The 20,273-nt window shown below is 37.0% G+C and overlaps 1 protein-coding gene across 2 annotated transcripts; it reads left to right on the top strand.

The window, feature by feature from the left end:
- Positions 1 to 7,645: 7,645 nt before the first annotated feature.
- Positions 7,646 to 14,421, top strand: LOC137241445 (uncharacterized). 2 transcript variants are annotated; one of them, XM_067769051.1, is made up of 2 exons: positions 7,646 to 7,768; positions 11,980 to 14,421. In XM_067769051.1, exons 1-2 carry the CDS (start codon positions 7,713 to 7,715, stop codon positions 14,096 to 14,098), a joined length of 2,175 nt encoding a protein of 724 aa, XP_067625152.1. In that variant the 5' UTR covers positions 7,646 to 7,712; the 3' UTR covers positions 14,099 to 14,421. The 2 variants fall into 2 exon arrangements, with proteins under 2 accessions (XP_067625152.1, XP_067625153.1); XM_067769052.1 differs by having other exon boundaries at positions 7,677 to 7,803.
- Positions 14,422 to 20,273: the final 5,852 nt, after the last annotated feature.

Genomic DNA, 20,273 nt, shown 5'->3' with positions numbered 1-20,273 from the left:
GAGCATGTGTGCATATGTACTTAGTCTGAGTTCAGCAGGATTGTAATAACATGGACTTAACAACGAAACAACAACCTGTTGACAACATATACAGAGCGCCTTAGGGCGATAGTTATGCGTACAGTAAAAATTGTAATATTTGGATAGTGATCCATACAGACAATATTATATGAAATGATAGTGTAGGTGCCAAGATTTCAATTAATACGGATAGTATTTATATAAACCAAATCAAAGAAAAAATTTCACAGTACAAGAGCAATTTTGCAGCAAAATTACCATTGTATTTTTTTGAAAGGTCGCATGGCGCAAATAACGTTTACTGAACAAAATTATATTCCAGCAGTTTTTTTGATTTACATTTTAAACTTAAACTGGTCACACGATGTCCTTCGGCCCTATGTACAGAAATGTGAACGGCTTAGGACATATTGGCCCACATAAAATAAGAAACATATCGTATTGATACTTCGAAGTTCACCATTTCTCCCTTCACCAATTTTTCCTGAATGTATTAGGAAGTTGGTACGTGTTGATGCAACTTTTAGTGATGTAATTTTGTTGTACTGTGCTATTTTAAATTATGTTTTTTAGCAAAGTACCGAAAACTACAATAAATCCCTTTTAATAGTTATTTCACCAAATGCTGATGGATCCCTCAATAAATATTGTCAGTATGGGATATAACAAAAACAAACAAACAAGTCTTTGAAATTATGCTTTTCTCATGTCTATATTTTTTTTTTTTTTTTTTTTTTTGAATATATATATTTGCAATCTATTCATAGAACAATAAGCAAATTATTTAACAATGGGAGTTTGACTTGTATTATTGATCTCCAGTGAGGTCAATAATAATACAGTGACAAATGTACAACGTACATATACATATGATAACATATACATATTTAGATGTAGAGAATCAATTAATTAGTAGTTTGATTATTATTATGTTTTACTTTTTTTTTTTTTTTTTTTTTTTAGTTAGGTTCTAAACGGTAGGTCTAGAACATGATGTATTTTAAGCCTTATGATTTCGTTGGTTTCATCTAATAACGTAATAGCCAGCAGGTTGTCATGATAGCTGATTCTGCGTAGGTATGCTGCACTGAATCTATTAATTTCATTTTTTATAAACGGAATATTTAGATCTGAATGGATGGCTTTATTTGTGATGAACCAGGGGGCATTTGTGATCAATCTTAAGGTTTTAGACTGATATCTTTGTAATATTTCTATATTTGAATTTGATGTTGTACCCCAAAGCTGTATGCCATAAGTCCATACTGGTTTAATATTATATAATAAGAGTTTAATCTCGAGATATAGAGGTGAATTAGGTCCAAGTAACCAATATAGTTTTTTAGTTTTAGTTTTTAGCTGCGTTCTTTTGGCTTGAATATGACATTTCCATGTTAGCCGCTTGTCTAAATGCAAGCCTAAATATTTGACGCTGTCACGTTTTGGAATGGTATTACCATAAATACGTCAAGGGGGGCAGTCATTTCGCCTTAATGTGAATAACATATGCACAGATTTATTTGAGTTGACCTTCATTTTCCAACGGTCTAACCAGGACTGGATCTCATTTAGTTCCTTCTGGACTAGGTTGGAAGCTTCGATTGGAGATACATTGGACGCTAGTACAGCCGTGTCATCGGCATATGTAGCAATAAATACATTTTCAGTTTCTGGCATGTCGGATGTAAAAATTGTGTAAAGGACTGTTCCGAGAACGCTTCCCTGAGGTACGCCTGCTTTAATGTATGTTATGGTAGAGGTATCATTATTAACTTTTACATAATAGGATCTATTAGCAAGATACGACTTTAGAATCAGATAAATTGGTGAGGGGAATAATTTTTTAATTTTATATAGCAAGCCATAGTGCCAAACTTTATCAAATGCTTGTTGTATATCCAAAAACACAGCTGAACAGTATTCTTTTCGTTCAAAAGAGTCAACAATGAAATTTACAAATCGGTGGCATTGCTCAGGTGTACCATGATATCGCCGAAAACCAAATTGATGGTCAGGTATTATATTATTTTCTTTAAGTATTGGCGAGATTCTACGTAAAAATATTCTCTCAAATATTTTTGAGAACAGTGTCAATAAACTGATGGGCCTATATGAGGTTATTTCGTTTTCTGGTTTGTTAGGCTTGGGGACCATCACAATTTCTGCACATTTCCACTGCGTAGGGAAATGACTTAACCTTAATATAGAATTGTATATTAGTGTCAAAAACATTATACCTTTTTTTGGTAAGCACTTGGCTACTTTAGCATCAATTTTGTCGTATCCTGGAGATTTATTTTTGCCAAGCTTTTCGATTTCAATACGAATTTCTTTAGGTGTTGTATGTTTGATAGGCAACGATAATTGACATGGAGCATCAAGAAACTGAAGTATATCGGTTTCGTTGTCATGACTGGTTGTATAGGGTGTGAATGTTGTTTCCAAGTGTTTGGCATATGCATCTGCCTTGCTTTTATCAGATCTACACCATGCATCATTACAGTCCTTTATAGGTACATTTCTCTTTTTTGGGCGTTTCAGGTATCTCGTAGCTTTCCATATTTTGTAATAATCATTAATATTGTCATTTAAGTTTTCAATATAATCTGAGATCGATTTGTTTCTGAATTCTTTTAGTTTTTCTTTAAGTTCGCTTGTGGCCTTATTTAGTAAAGTCTTATCGGCTGGATTTCTAGTAGTTTGCCATTTCTTTCGTAATTTTCTTTTTTGTCGAATTAACGCTCTGATATCTGCAGATACGTGCACAGATGCACGAGATCTATGTGTATCATTAGTACTAATATTTGAGGTAGATACAAACGCTGCTTGATGAATTAATGAGGTAAAATTTTCAATTTCAAACATTGTTATATTTAATAATAGTATTATAATTTGTATTAAATTGCTCGCAAAAACACGAAGGTTTTATTTGCAATATTTTGCCTTCATAGCAAATGGCAGAGGGGCTGCATTTCAATTAATATTGTTTATTTCAAGATATTAATAATCTGGATCATGATTCATCAATATTCCATACTAAACGTCCAATAAATCATCATCCATAAATAATGGCAGTATTTCCTGAATGTGTACCATTCGCCTAAACGACTAAAAAAAGGTCAATAAAAGCCCCATCACATAAGCAGTTTTTCATATAGATGCGTTTAACTCAATCTTATGCATAATGAGTATATTGCATGTATTTTTATGGAGAACGGTAAATTGGGCGACATTGGCTCCATCTGACAGAAAAAGTAGCCAACTTGCAACTTTTGTTGCAAGCAAAGTAAAATAAGAAGAATTTGACACTTTCTTCAGCTAAGGGTGTTGGCACACTTTGCAATCGAAATTATTTTTCCCACTCGTTGCTAACTTTTCTAACATTTTTCGCAATTAAAACCTGCAATATAACAAATGAATACGACACAAAATATGTTAGCAAGTATTTTTGTTGTATAGGCAGAATGTTTGTAACAGCGCTTCGCGAATTTTTGTATGTGAATGGGCAGGGCGAAAAAGAATTCAATTGCCCTGAAGTTCCTTCATATGTATAACGTAACATCTGGGTTGATTGTTACGGGAATACATAAGCTTAAAAGCATCTATATGAAAAATTTCATTGTGCTGCGTCCTTAAAGCTTCATACACATTCGCATATATGTACATATCTACTTATCGTCGTGTAATGAGCGATAGCACTTTCTATATGTGTGTATGTACATACATACAAACCTTTTGAATCTTTGCTAATATGAATGCATTTAGTAGTCGTATATGAGTCAACTTGAATATATGATATGTACGTATGTATATCAAACTATTTATCCACCTACATACATGCTAATAAGGTATGCATAAATATGGAATCAATTCCATGTTTGACTGATCACAGTTCAAACAGGATACCAGACTCTTATTTCGGCTACATATTTTTGATCATGGGCAATAATCGCTTAAAGATAGGACTTAGGCGATTATAGCTTGCGACCACAGATAATGTATACCTACTCAGCAGTAAGATATATTCTAAGCTCCGCGAGAGAAGACCCCTTACTTGAAAAAAATCAATTTGGTTTTTTAAGATTAGTTACAAATGAAAGATCGTTCTAGAAATTGGGTAAAGTAGAGATCGATATCTTTATTACTTTTTAAGTCATGAGCAGTTAAAATCCACAATAATTGTGCCGTATATACGGGCCATCACGCGAAAGCTAGCGCCCACGACCTACTAAATCTGCTCGCCGTGTGAAATCAACAGCATTCCAGTTAGGGGCCGTTCTATATCAGGTCAATCTTAATAAAACATCCACTAATTTAAAGCCGTTAAAATTGAGCACAATATCAATAATAGCCGTAGTTTTTTTCACATGTATATACAACTGCATTCGCGGTTAAAGAAACGCTTATCATCACTTAATAATTGTTTAAGAGACCCATCTAGAATCAATTATAAATAGCTCGCTACAAAACGTGTTGTTCTGAATAGCGGATACATACACCTCTGTTGGTCATTGTGTAACCTATAGCTGAATCGGTTGCGATGAATTAGGGGACTCGCACACTTTTCGGTCATAAAAGTGGAAAAGAGTGTAGAGATAAACTGGAGAGACACATTTCAGTAGCAACTCTGTATAATGCATACTAAAACTAGCAGTACTAATTTTCTGCGCAACAATTTCAGAAGTGTAGATAAAATTACACACTTAGCAGATCATATAAAGTTTAAGTATATATGTATGTATATTAGACTGGGTCGATTTATTAACCTATATCGCGCCACCGATTTTTCGATAGGATTTGGGCTCAGGAAAAAAAGTTCCACTACGCATACCCAAAAAAATAATTTTCGAGCCTGAAAAAAAGATGACGAAAGGGTAAATTTTTCGACCAAAACACTTCCCAAAACCCAAAAAATATTTTTTTTGAAAAAACTGTTATCGCCAAAAAAAAATAATTTTCGGACCCGCGAAAAAAAATGGCGAAAGGGTAAATTTTTCGAACAAAACACTCCCTGTTGTAAACAGTTTTAAAAAAATATTTTTTGTGATTCGGGGAGTGTTTTGGTTGAAAAATTTACCCTTTCGCCATTTTTTTCGCGCTCGAAAATTATTTTTTGGGTATGCGTTGTGGAACTTTTTTTCCTGAGCCCAAATCCTATAGAAAAATCGATGGCGCGATATCGGTTAATAAATCGACTTAGTCTAATATACGTGTAAAAAATACACATAATGTGTAATTTGCCTAGTGAAAAATTAAGGCAACAAACCATTAAGTATTTTGAAAATTAACCTTTGTTTTTGATTAGGTTAGTACATCTCTAGTTTGGGCTTCGTATAGTGATCTCATCTCTCACTCCCCATTCACATTTTATTTCGGGGGAGTAATGGTTTCTCGCTGCATAAGCTTTTACTGAGAACATTCCGTTTTCATAGCCTGATAAGGGTCTCAAAGGGAATCAAAGCTTTTTACTGGGTCAACGAACTACAGACTATTAGCTGTAGGTGATAATTTCTTAGCTTTCAGTTTTTTGGGGTCATTGGTGTACTAAATTATAATTCTAATTTTTCCATGCTACATACCCCACTACGCCGGCAAGTCTTCGTTTACAAGTTATTCGTATAATAACATTGGGCAGTCATAACAAAACTTTTTTAAGAATCCTCTAACAGGGAGAGGAACCAGCTCTTGCATAATTTTGTTTTTTCTGTATGAAATCTTTATTTTGGCGACCATCATATTGTGATAAGCGTAAGTTCTAACACTTGGCGCATTATTTGAAATAAATAAGGTCCTATCTCTGAGTACAAGTTTTTTCCTCTTCCTAACCTTAGTTTCATAATGTCCGTGCCAATATTTAGTTCGAAAAGTAATAAATAATTAAAATTTCGGCTAGAACCCTTAACGTTATACCATATATGTAGATCAACGGTGTTAGGGCAACCATGTTGATCCATTAATGGTCTGCAAAATATATTTTTCATAATATGGTGTTTGCCTAATTGTACTCACACTTGAAGGACTCGGTTCAATTAACATGGGAACAGCTCCTGAATACAACCGAGCACGTTTGAAAGGACTCACGGGGCAGCTGATAAAATCAGTTTCCTTAAAATTATTTTTGCGTACACTAAATGAATTCGTACTACAACCATAAAATTGACTCCTTTTATATTCGTTTTCCATCCTTTTATGCTTTGAAATCATTCTTAAAGTAAAATTTTACTATAATGTTATTTTAATGTTAAAATACAGCATTTCTATGTATAACCAATTTCCAGAGAATAAAAGCAGTAATATATAATTATTTATGAGGTTAATATATATATTTATTTTGGTTGGGAAATTTAAGATACTCGAAGTATAAAACAAATTTTAAATCTTGTTTTATCTTTAAATTTAAATTTGAATTTTTAAGTTAATGAGTTAAATGGTGTCGCAGAAATTGGCATTAAAATCCCTAAAAGGCAGTAAGTGAACTTATCTACCCGAGAGGAATCGTCTTACATATATGAATTCATCATACAAGTATTTAGCAGGTGAGGCTCTGGCGACAGCTCGTTCCTCATGGAACAGGAAGGAGGGGACCGTTATGGCCTAAAAAGTTTAATGTGGTCATATTAAATTGTTCCCGAGATAGTCGGACTTGTACTTGTTACCGGAATGTACTGGAGAAATGTTCAGCAAAGTACCATCAATATCGATAACACCCATCAAAGCCTGTCATTATCGCTACAACAACAACAAGATGGACTTGTGCGCTGAGAAATATTATAAGTGTATCATGTAAATACTGTTCTTGTCGTGCTGCAATCGTTTATGATGGTATTTTATTTGAAAACACCCCCTATCTTTCACAAATTCGAAATTAAATTTTAACAAATGGGTAAGATTTTTTTCTTTGATAACTGTAAAATTTAATCACACTATTTTTGTCCCTGTTGGGTTTCAAAATTGTCACATTGTCAAATATCCCTTCATTCTTTATTATCACGACGAAACAGGTCACTGATGTAGCAAAAGATAAGTCAACAAAGAGATATGACTCCTTCGCGTTCAGTTTTCATTTAGCTCGTGCTAAGGTGTGGTTGAGTCGGATTAAGGGGTACTGGAAAAAAGTATTTTAAATTAAATATTAATTGTCCAAATGGCACCAAAACATTCGTCTAATAAAAGTCATTGCAAGGACACTCGTATGTAAATTATTTATATAAAAGATTTATTCCTGGGTTCCTTTTAAACGTCTATATAACTTGATTTGTTTCTTTTTTGAATGATATTTATCATTGAATTAATATAAAACTTTTTGTGCATTTTCAAGCTTCAAATCAAAGACGCATAGAATATTTTCATCACAGACATAAAGTTCTCAGAAAATGCGTCTGGAACTCGGAAAACTAAGTTTCCCATACTGGGTGTTCTACCGAGTATTAATACAAAATACTTATTCATTTTTTTGAGAATTGTATATTTTTAACATGAAAGCGGCTTGCAGCATCCCTGTTATTATGCTCATGCGCCAAACGGGGTTGTAGTACGTCAATTTACGAGAACTGTCAACACATGCAGCTATAAATATTTTTACCAATGAAAATAGCACTGAACTAAAAATAAAATATTATTATAACGTATGTGCTATTGTTAAACAAATATTTACATAGAAATAGCATCTTATTTTTGGATAAAAGCAAGGAATGCAGCCAACCTATTATAGCAAGGATAAAAATGTATATAGAGATGGGAACTACGAGTAAGCATCGTTCTCTCAACTCTTTATGTACATATGTATGTACATACTTATTGGATAATATTGGTTTATGTTTACTTAAATAATGTCAACTGTTAGTAAAAGAATTAGTGGATATTTGTAAGAAAAAATCGTTTATTCTTTTTATTATATTTTGAACATCTACATATGGATATTTCGATTAAATCTAACGTCGCTTATCTTAAAGTAGGTTATTCCTATTCAAAAAATTCTTAATGTTCATACATACATATATACATGTGAATATGTAAGTGAATAGATCTCGTATGAAGGAAAATGTTGTTTATACTAAGATTTTAAGCAAATACTTATGGGCTAACGGCTTATTGGAAAGTAGCTCTTACACACAATTTTTCTCACAAACTTTGAAAGAATACATACATATATACCCTGCAAATAATGCGCGATTAGTATCTAAATGAAGTGGTCTGTGGTCCATAATTAGGTTCCCCCCATAAATTCAGGAAACAAAAATTCGGAAACACATTTTTTTCAGAAAACATTAGTCAGAACCCTTTTTTCAGAAAGCCAAAATTCAGAAGTCAAATTTCAGAAGTCAAAATTAAGAAGTCAAATTTCAGAAGTCAAATTTCAGAAGTGCGTTATAACTTCCACCTTTCTGATATCTTTTTCTATGGTACCGAATACCCCTTCAGCAGCAAGAAGGAACAGCCTACAACCGGAAAACCCGCTGCGACATTCTGCACGTCGTTGCGCGCTTGTGCAAAAAGCCATTTTCAAAACATTCCAATCAGTCCGGTGGTTTTGTTTTGCCTACTGCAACCATCCGCCATCAGCCTGGCGGTAGTTATAGTTGGATCAAAATCGATCTTATTGAATCCGTTCAATACAACGGAAGTAGTTTCGTTAGAACCTTTTCCATACTCGTTCTCCGTCCATTAATATAAAACACAATTTGTTAAGTAAGTTAACGATTATAAAATTGTATAGATACAATTGCCTCTAGTAGTACGCCGTTTGGTCTAGAGCCGGGAGACCGAAATTTTTTTGACTTTCGAATGTTATGAAATCAAATCTGGCTTCTTTGAGCAAAAACCGCAGTTGCTCTTAGCTTATGGATTTTCGTTTCAGCGACAAAATTCTAAAATATCTTTTCTTTATCTTTCACATTTTGCTGCATATAGGTGGATTTCGTAACCTCTTTCGAGCTGTTTTCCGCAGAACTTGTATAGCTTTCTATTTTAATTTAGAAGTGCTCTTATATGCCCTGCGCTCATACGAATACTAAACGGAAAATCATGTTTTCATATCACTTGAAATGATAGAGATTGCCGCATACATTTTTGCGACTTTTTACAAGGGGATAATTCTGGGTTTCGGAGTTTTAGTATTGATAAAAAAGAAATTAACAGTTTGATGTGTCTAACTTTGTCAAAAAGTGGATATTGCCGCCTTTGATACTACGCCCCTCATACATGCATATGTATATAAGAATATGAAGGCGATATACCATCGCACATACCACCTAATAAATATCCCATCCCAGTCAAAAAAGCAGGCTCGATTTTTCCAAGGACCTGGCTAGGTTTTCAGTTTTAACATTATGGTCCTTCCGAGGAAAGTACAGCAGGGCCATTATCAGTTACAGTTTACCTCCGAAATATATGTGAACAACTTCAATTTTAATTAAAATTAGATTAATAAATGATAAACTGGGTAGACTATGTTTTTAGTAACTTAGCAAACAAAAATACATATACATATGTTTAAAAAGCTTTCCCTTGTATTTAAACAAAATAATTACATAATTACATATTTAAAATAAAATAATCATGTGTGAAGAATGAATTATTTATCTTGAAGCCTTTACCATGGCAAAGTTTCAGCACATTGAGGACCAAATCCCATTCCTAAGTGGGTAAAAGGCAAACTGATGCAAAATATGAATATGATATGTGGCATATAAGTTTACGCGTAGTGGACTTAACTAGTTGGTTTTCTCTTTAAATCTGATACCATTAATTGTTGTATCTTAATGGAGGCAAACCTAAATCTCGCTCATTCACTTTTCCAATGCAGGCCGTTAACACCTTAGCGGACGTGAATGCTATAACATTTTTACAGTCAATTTTTATTTATTTCATTTTATTCAACCTTAAGTTTTTGTAATTAGTAAACGTTAATAGTTCTTATATACATTAACAATTATAATATACACTAATAATTACACAATCTTCAGTTTTTATCATTAATATACATATTTTTGCCTAATGAACGGGAGCATGTTAATTTCAGAATGCAGTTGCATTCATTTTTTTGTAAAATACTCACAATTTTTTGGCGTTTCTTTTACATTTTTTTTTGTTTCGTCAGTTTGTCTTGTACACACTCAGGAATTTAATTTGGTTCTCAATGTGCTGACATTTTGCCGTGGCAAACGCTTGTGAGGACCAAATATAAACCATTAATTTGGCCCACACAAAACCACCGACCCACAACACAGGATCAGTAACATAACACGGGCAACGCAACACAAATAAAACTCTACATAAGAACACGATCAGCTACATAGCCAACACAACACGAAACACAAACAAGTGAAACATCACTAGCGCAACAAGTGGGCGCGGCACTCCACAGCAACACCGTAACCATGGCAACGCAAAGAACTATGCTAGCAACATCAAGAACAGTGGCTATGAAAAGGGCACAAGACAGCAGGTCAGTCAGCACGCGGTTGTGGTTGCGACCGGAGTTGCTACTGAAGCGTTCAGGAAGGCATATCGGTTTTAACCAGTGCGTTTCATAGGAGAAAGTCGTGGGCTGAGAATTGTGGGTAAGCTGGTTTTAACCGCTCTACAACGCTTTAGACCACGCTCGCTCCCCCGTAAGCAAACGTCCACCACCGCATCGTGATCCCGCGCTCAGCCAAACGCCAACCGCGGCAGAAGTACGTCGGCATCCGCAGGAGAAGTGAAACGTCAAACTCGTCTGTACCGAGGCTTACGGATCTCGCCTAACGGAACGCGAAGTGCGATCGTCACCTGAGCAGCAATTGAAGGGCATCTGAAAGGCGTATCGGTTTTAACCATCGCCCGACAGTGCGTTTCATAGGAGAGAGCCGTGGTTTTAACCGCTCTACAATGCTTTAGACCACGCTCGCTCCCTGCTAAGTGAAGGCCCACAGCATCACGAATCCGCGCGCCGCCACCGTAAGCCTCTGCAGAAATATCCTACCCAAACGTACGACGGAGGCCACAACGGGGTAACGCAAGCATACGACGTTGACCGCGGCAGAATCACGCAAACATACGAAGCCGGCCGCAGCAGAATTACACAGGCATATGACGTTGGCCGCAGCAGAGCGGCGCAAACATACGACGTCAACCATACCAGAGCTACACTCAAGCAGACGCACCGACATAAGCCTCAGCAGAGACAGCGCAGTCGCTAACCGTAGGAGAAACACCCCCAGGCAGCGACCAGTAAGGCGTCCTAACGGGACACGAGGGACCGTTAGCCCACCACTAATCATATAGCAAGCATCAAATGAAGTGAATTATACATATATACACATCTTTTTATACATTTATATTATAGTTTAAGGAGTTAAAGAAATAAAGTGAATTTTGTATGAAAACGATTTGCAAGGTGCCCCGAAATACAAATTTATTGTAAGCGAACCTTGGACACGGCGAGTATACCCCAGCACTTATTGAAGAAGCACCGGGGCAAGGAAAAGCTTCGTTACACGCTTGAGGATAAATAATTCATTTTTCAAAAATAAATATTTTCTATTGAAAAATAAATTTATTATTTTATTTAAATGCAAGGAAAGCATTTTAAACAAATACTTTTGTGAAGCCTTTATTTAAGTTATTAAGATACAAACGAAATTAGTCTTCCAATTTTATCATTTATTAATCTAATTTTAGTTAAAGCTAAAGTTGTTCACATAAAGTTCCTTTTAGAGGTACATAGATAATACCTGTTTTATTTGAGCTGGTCAATATCCTCTTGTTACATAGCCCTATTATTTGTGTCTTTGCGGGGGCATATACATATATATTATAAAATAATTGTAAACACTAGCTTAATTAAATGGACCAATGTATTGAAAAATTTACCTATTCACAAAAAAAGTCGTAGTGGATTTTGAAATTTTGACAACAGACGTCGTAAATAATGGGTTCAAATAAATATATATATTTTTTTCTTGCATTTCATTTTAGACGAAAATACCTTTTGAATCCGAAATACATGACGAAACGCGACTTACAACATTACTATCGTTACATACATAGCGCAACAAATAATCGCCGTCAGTGCAAAAAAATTGTATTTATTTTATTATGTTTATGTTTTGTCACTTACTTGTTCGTTGATTATAACTTTCGAACAAAACTTATGCGATTTCGTGATCGTTTCGAGTTGTTGGCACGAGTCGAAGCAGATTATAATGTTACAAGAGCGTACTTTGTGTATACGGCCGGCTGTCATATACCTTATTTTGATGTTACCAATTATCACATTCTGCAATATATGGGCTCACCACCAAATCTGACATGCGACAAAGCACCTACGCATACAAGTAACATCGGCTCACGTCTTTGGTGGGCGATGACGGATGAGGAATTAATGCATCGTTATAAAATAAACGATACCAATAAGATCAATTGTCATTATTCAACCCTAAAACACAATCATACTACATCAACAACTATGTACGATAACACAATACCATTTAAATTATTATACAATCAGTCAATCGAAATTTCACCAGAAACTGAATTTATACGAGTTCGTTGTTCGTACAAACCAAAACATTACTTTTACGAAGATTATCACTTTTTCGGATTAAACAAAACAAAAGTTAAAAAGCACATAAAAGAAAAGTCCGAAATAAATAGAAGAAAAAATAAGAAAACCTATAAAATGAAATTGAATAATTTAAATTTAAAAAATAATAATTCAGATAACGATGGTAATCCACAACGACTTTCGGTTATGACACTTGGTATTGATAGCGTGTCACATTTAAACTTCTTGCGGCACATGAAAAGTACAACTGCCTTTATTAAAAAATATCTTAACTATGTTGAATTTTGGGGTTTTAATAAAGTGGCGGACGACACCTATCCAAATTTAATTCCCCTATTAACGGGTTTATCTGCTGATGAGTTCAAACTATCTTGTGCAGCTCCAAGAAAGTCACGATACCTTGATGATTGCCCGTTTATTTGGAAACGCTTTAAGGAATCTGGATATTTAACAGCTTTTCTTGAAGATGTCGCTCAAACCAGCCTATTCAGTGCGGATAATATTTTTAAACAACAACCGACTGATTATTATATACGGCCCCTAGTTGAAGAAATGGAGAAGTATATTACAAATTATTATATGGAAAATAGGGATTTTTGTATGGCTGGACGTCGCACCGTCGATTTTGTCCTCGAAATGATCCATAAGTTAATACCATTTTTACAAACTGAAAATTTTTTTTCCTTTTTCTGGTTGATATCTATGACACATGATTTAATTTACATGCCGAAACTACTCGACAAAGATTTTGTTGATTTACTTGAAAATTTTCAGTCGTCCCAAATTTTGAACAAAACAATAATTTTATTGATAAGCGATCATGGGTTACAGTATGGCACGTTTGGTCGCACATATCAAGGTATAATGGAAGAGCGTCAACCACTCCTTATTGCTATTTACCCTACATGGTTTAAACAAAAATACTCTGAAGCCGTAACTAACATGGAACACAACACTAAACGACTAACAACTTTCTATGACGTATACGCAACAATTCTAGATATTCTGAATTTGAACAATTTGCTACCATCAATATTACGAACTCGCACCAAAGAACTAGGCGACATCGATGTAATGCCGCGAGGTATTAGTTTATTTCTACCTGTGCCAGAGACACGTACGTGCGAGAATGCGGGGATTCCATCACATTGGTGCACATGCTATCAACGCACTGAAATGCCAACTAATGACTTACGTGTTCAGGAAGCCGCTCGTTATATAGTAAAATTGATTAACGAACAAATAAAAAACTATCCACAGTGCCGCGTACTTTACTTAAATTCAATACAGAAAGCAGTTTTAGCAGCACCCCATCATTCTATTGTCAAGGACATTAGTAACGATTACGGCATTGACATAACACTCAGACTACAAACTAAACCTGGCTTGGCCGTTTTTGAGTCTACAGTGCGTATGTCAGGTTATACAAAAACCTTAACCGGAACCATAAGTCGTCTGAATTTATACGGTAGCCAGAGTTATTGCATCAATAATAGTTCGCTCAAAATGTATTGCTATTGTCATAGATAAAACCAATAACTAAATTATTCCTATTAAAACAAAGCCAATGAGTTTGTTAGCTTTCTAGAATTAATTACATACATACATACATACGTGACTAGGGTCTCGAGATATAGAGCAAAACGTGGGCCCGTGTAACCCTTGGATGTGTTTGTAAAATATGGGTATCAAATGATGTTGATGTTAGGGCTTAAGGGCCGTTTTCTCATCTCTATCCGCTTATATGTGAATTTTCGTTTTTACCAGCAGCTCATCTGCCCTTTAAAATTTATTTTTGGGTTTAAACGTAAATTAAAAAAACGTAATAAAAACAGGTGCCAGTGAGATTCGAACCACTGCACTTTGCGTTTTTCATAGCAGCAAAAAATAGCGGCGACTTATCAGGTTCAGCCGCAACAACATATTGTTTACTTAAGTTTAAATTAGAGCTTAAAAGTTTGCAGCAAATAAAAGTATTGTAACGAATATTAGCAGCGCTAAGGGATACTATCATCTCTAAGCCGATGCTAAGCAGTGACTTGCATGCACATCAATAATTAAATCATTATGTCTACACATACGTACATACACGCAGCGGAGAAGCAACGCACAACCACATGCATAAATCTGTGATACTCCCGAAAGTATGCAATGGTTGTGCAAGTGTCGCTCACACATACAAACACATGCAGATATCTTATCTGAGATGCTCCCAAAAGTATGCAATTATAATTGTGTTCACACATATACGCCCATATGAGAAGCCATAAACGTAGTAATTTTATAGCTGATGGCTAACTAGTAGATTCTGGAAATGGGAGCGCCTAGAAGATGCGAACGAGAAATCACAGAGTATAAAAAGGCAGCAACAGTGGAGGCGCGACAATCAGTTTCATTTAAGCAAGCTATTGGTTGTGAAGTATCAGTGTTATTGTAAAGTACTTTAATAAAGGCCATTTTGCATTATTAAATATTGGAGTTATTTATTCAACAGTTTAGTGATTCGAACTTAGCAGAATGTTGCAAATAGAAGGATTTGCAGTAAATTCGTTACAATTGGTGTCAGAAGAATAATTGTTGAATAAATTCCAGAGGACAACAAGGACATGGCAAAGTTAAATTAATTAAGGATCCAGCAATTGAAAAAGGAGTTGGAGAACCGTGGACTGAATACAACCGGCAATAAGATCGAACTTCAAGCACGGCTACGAGAGGTAATGGAGTCGCAAGGAATTGATGTGGACGAGTATGCCTTTTATCCTGATGGGGACGAGACAACAACAAAAATTGAAGAGAAAAACGAAACATCGCAGACAGTTACGAGTACGACATGATTTTGGCTGCAATATCTGCTCAAACATCGACAATGGCTTCCCAACTGGAGGAACAAAAGACAAATATAACAACTCAACTGGAAGAACAAAAGGCAAATATAACATCTCAACTGGCAGAACAGAAGACATATATGGTATCCCAAATGGAATCACAGGAGACACGTATATCCGAAATGTCGTCAGAAATAACATCCAGGATTGAAACACAGGAGGCACGTATATCCGAAATGTCGTCACAAATAGCATCCAGGATTGAAGCACAGGAGGCACGTATATCCGAAATGTCGGGACATATTTCAGCACAGGTAACATCGCAGATCTCTGCACAACTAGAAACCCGTATGGACGAAAACATAATGCAGTTTGAGACCAAAATCGAGGCTGAGATGGATGCTTTAAAAGGTCGTATACAGGAGCTGCAACTAAATCGCCCAGTTGTTTCAGCAAGCAATACGAAGGTAAAAACTCCATCTTTTGACGGATCTGTTCCTTTCCAAGTATTTAAGCTCCAGTTTTATAAGACCGCAACAGTGAACAACTGGAATGCTGAAGATAAAGTTGCTGCACTATTCGTGGCATTGAAAGGATCTGCTGCTGAAATCCTACAGACGATTCCCGAGGGAGAGCGGAACAACTACGAAACTTTGATGAGTGCTCTAGGGAGGCGATACGGAAGCGAGCATAGAAAACAGATATACCAAATTGAGTTGCAAAACTGTTACCAAAAAGCAAATGAGACATTGCATGAGTTTGCTTCGGATGTTGAAAGGTTGGTTCATTTGGCAAACGCGGACGCACCCGTGGAATACACTGTAAGGGTAAAGATTAAGAGCTTTATAAATTGAGTAAACCAGCATACACAGCTCATCGTGTGGACGTAGAAAGACCAGAGTGGGTAGACGCAATTTTGGAAGCTTTAAAGGGAACCCAACAGAAAAATAATGATGCAGTTAAATGCTTTAGGTGTGGTAAGCCAGGGCACATTGCACGTTATTGCAATACCAACCCTAATAGCTCCAACAATGTGGGTGGCCGTAAACGCAGAGCTGAGGGGGATGAGCAAATCTCCAAATCTACTCAATCGTTAAACTAAAGCGAGTCAGCCGCAAAGGGGCGACAGCTGGCTCCCTCAAATGAATGCCCCATAATCTCTATCTCACAAATTGGAAGAAGGTCAAACAATCTTACTGTCGGAGGACATGTGGATGGAAAGGAACGTTTACTGACATTAGATACGGGTGCTTCTAATTCCATCATTCGAGCGGATTTACTCAACAAGACGATAAGATTATTGCATGGAGCAAGACTGCGTACAGCCACTGGAGAAGACACCACGGTTCTAGGAGAAGTATCATGTGAAGTCGCAATTGGGAACGTCACGGTAGTACACAATTTTATAGTGGCAGAAATTGTTGATGAAATCATAATTGGAGTGGACTTCAAACAGAAAAATAAATTGAGGCAATTTCAATTTAAATTGAGTGGTGTTCATACAACTCAATTTAGCTTGCACAATAGTAATTTGATAGCCGGTTGGCTCATCTCTACAGTAACAACATACCTTTGTTCAGAATGCCAAAATGTGCGTGTTGGAATTAGGCGAATGGAATGGAATGGAAAACATAATACATAATTACGAATATTAGCAAAACTAAGGAGTGCTGCTATCTCTAAGCCGATGCTAAGCAGTGACGTGAATTCACATCAATAATTCAATCATTATGTATCTACATAAACGAAACAATAATTGCGTCTACACATATGTACCATGTACGTATACGAGCAGCGGAGAGTCAATGCACAAACACATGCATATATCTGAGATACTCCTGAAAGTATGCAATGAGAAACTATAAAATCATGCAATTTTAGTTACAGCTGAGAAGTTTGGACTAGTAGATTCTGGAAGCGCCGAGAAGATGCGAACATCGACAGTGGCATCGCAGCTGGAATCGCAGGAGACACGTTTAACATCCAAGATGGAAGCACAAGAGACGCGTATTTCAGAAATGTCGACACAGATTACATCAAAGATGGAGACACAACTGAAAGAACAAGAGGCGCGCATAACAGTACAACTCGAAGCGCAAGAGGCGCGTATATCATCAAAACTCGAAGCGCGTATGGACGAGAAAATAACGCAGTTTGAGGAAAAAATCGAAGCCGAGGTGGATGCTTTGAGAGGTCGCATACAAGAGTTGCAATTAAATCGCCCAGCTGTTTCAGCAAGCAATCCAAAGGTAAAAACACCATCCTTTGACGGTTCTGTTCCTTTCCAGGTCTTTAAGCTACAGTTTGAGAAGACCGCAGCAGTGAACAACTGGAATGCTGAAGATAAAGTCGCATCTCTATTCGTAGCGTTAAAAGGACCAGCTGCGGAAATCTTACAGACCATTCCAGAGTATGAGCGGAACAACTACGAAACATTGATGAGCGCTTTAGAGAGACGTTACGGAAGCAAGCATAGGAAACAGATATTCCAAATTGAGTTGCAAAGCCGCTACCAAAAAGCAAATGAGACATTGCAGGAGTTTGCTTCAGATATTGAAAGATTGGCTCATCTTGCAAATGCGGACGCACCCGTGGAATACACTGAAAGGGTAAAAATCCAGAGCTTCATAAATGGCATACGAGACGTGGAAACGAAGCGGGCTACATATGCGAATCCAAAACTAACATTTGCTGAAACGGTATCGCATGCACTGACTCAGGAAACAGCCTCACTTTTGAGTAAGCCAGCGTGCAAAGCTCATCGCGTGGTAGTGGAAAAGCCAGACTGGGTAGACGCAATTTTGGAAGCATTGAAGGGTACGCAGCAGAAGAATAATGATGCAGCCAAATGCTTTAAGTGTGGAAAGCCAGGGCATATTGCGCGTTATTGCAACACCAACCCTAACGGTTCCAACAATGTGGGTAGTCGTAAACGCAGAGCAGAAGGAGATGAGCAAATCTCCAAGACAAATCAATCGTTAAACTAAAGCGAGTCAGCAGCAAGGGACGACAGCTGACTCCCTCAATTGAATGCCCCATAATTTTTATCTCACAAATTGGAAGAAGGTCGAGCAATCTTACTGCCGGAGGACATGTGGATGGAAAGGAACGTTTACTGACTGTAGATACGGGTGCATCTCATTCCATCATTCGAGCCGATTTAGTCAACAAGAAGATAAGACCATTGCATGGAGCAATATTGCGTACAGCCACTGGAGAAGACAGCACGGTTCTAGGAGAAGTATCATGTGAAGTCGCAATTGGGAACGTTACGGTAGTACACAATTTTATAGTGGCAGAAATTGTTGATGAAATCATAATTGGAGTTGACTTCTTAATCGACCAGGGCATCAAGATCGACATGCAAAGCAAGACGATGTGATATAAAAACCACTTAATTTCGGCTACCAGAGAGGCTACAGCAGTAAACGAGTGCTGGTGGAAGAGAGTCAGCAAATACCACCAAAATCCGAAGCAGTCATCTGGGCAAATGTTGATGGAGATTGTGGGACAAACAAATTGTGGGTTGTCGAAGCAGCAAACAAATCAGCACTAAGCATACTTGTAGGAAAAACCCTGGCTATGACAAAACAATATGGACGTATTCCGGTAAGAGTACTCAATGAGTTCAAGTCACCACTCAAACTGACTAAAGGAGCTATTTTGGGAAGAGGCTGAAGTAGTTATTAACTGTGAACAGCTCCAGGAGCACGTTTCATCTAGTAATACTGATCTTTCAAATGACATCACGGCATGTGTGGAGGGGCTAGAGGAAAATTATAGGAGTAAGGCAAAACAACTGTTCGTAAAGTGCGGGAACATATTTGACCAAGATGGCTCCAAACCAGGCCGCACCAACGTTGTGAAACATCAAATTGACACTGGAGATGCGAGGCCGATCCGTCAAGCTCCACGTAGTGTTCCACTGGCGAAGCGGGAAGTTGTGAGTCAAATCATACAAGAAATGAGCGACAGCGGCGTCATCGAACCATCAGCTAGTCCATGGAGCTCACCGGTAGTACTTGTAAAGAAGAAGGATGGAAAAATGAGGTTTTGCGTGGACTACCGGAAGTTGAATGACGTTACGAAAAAGGATAGCTACCCATTGCCAAGAATTGACGACACTCTGGACTCGCTATCTGGTACGAAATGATTTTCCACACGGGATTTGAAAAGCGGCTACTGGCAAGTTGAGGTGAAGGAGGAAGATAAAAAGAAAACAGCCTTCAGTGTCGGTGATGGTATTTGGCAATTTACAGTGATGTCTTTTGGACTTTGTAATGCACCAGCTACTTTTGAGAGACTCGTGGACCAGGTACTGAAAGGACTACATTGGAAAACATGCTTGGTGTACCTGGACGACATCATCGTATTGGGCAGGAACTTTGATGAACATCTTTAGAACTTGGAGGAAGTTTTCCAGAGAATAGCTGGCGCTGGTCTGAAATTAAGTCCCAAAAAGTGTGCTCTGTAAAGTAAATTATTTGGGTCACAAGGTAACGACAGAGGGCATCTGCACTGCGAACGAAAAGATAGAGGCTGTAAAGGATTGGCCAAGACCACAGAACCTACATGAATTGAGAAGTTTCCTTGGGCTGTGCACATATTACCGCCGATTTGTACCAAATTTTTCCAGCGTAGCCCATAGCCTCCATGAGCTTACAAAAAAAAAATAAAGCTTTTGAATGGAAGAAGGAGCAAGAAGTGGCTTTCCAAACATTGAAGGAGCGTTTGTGCACTGCCCCAATGTTAGCATATCCGATTCCTAGATACAGATGCGAGTGGATATGCTATAGGAGGCGTTTTATCAGAACTGGTCGATGGACAGGAAAGGTAGTTGCATATTACAGCCGTTCGATTGGAAAACCAGAGAGGACCTA

The sequence above is a fragment of the Eurosta solidaginis genome, chromosome 2, assembly GCF_040869045.1.
Source record: "Eurosta solidaginis isolate ZX-2024a chromosome 2, ASM4086904v1, whole genome shotgun sequence".
In the NCBI taxonomy this organism is placed as follows: Eukaryota; Metazoa; Arthropoda; class Insecta; order Diptera; family Tephritidae; genus Eurosta; species Eurosta solidaginis.
This window is presented reverse-complemented; position numbering and strand designations above follow the sequence as displayed.

Bases quoted from the DNA above. Each gene is read 5' to 3' on its own strand.
- LOC137241445 (XM_067769051.1), top strand. From the start codon at position 7,713: ATGCAGCCAACCTATTATAGCAAGGATAAAAATGTATATAGAGATGGG. The intron at 7,769-11,979 runs GTAAGCATCGTT...ATTTCATTTTAG, and splicing joins TATAGAGATGGGAACTACGA to ACGAAAATACCTTTTGAATC.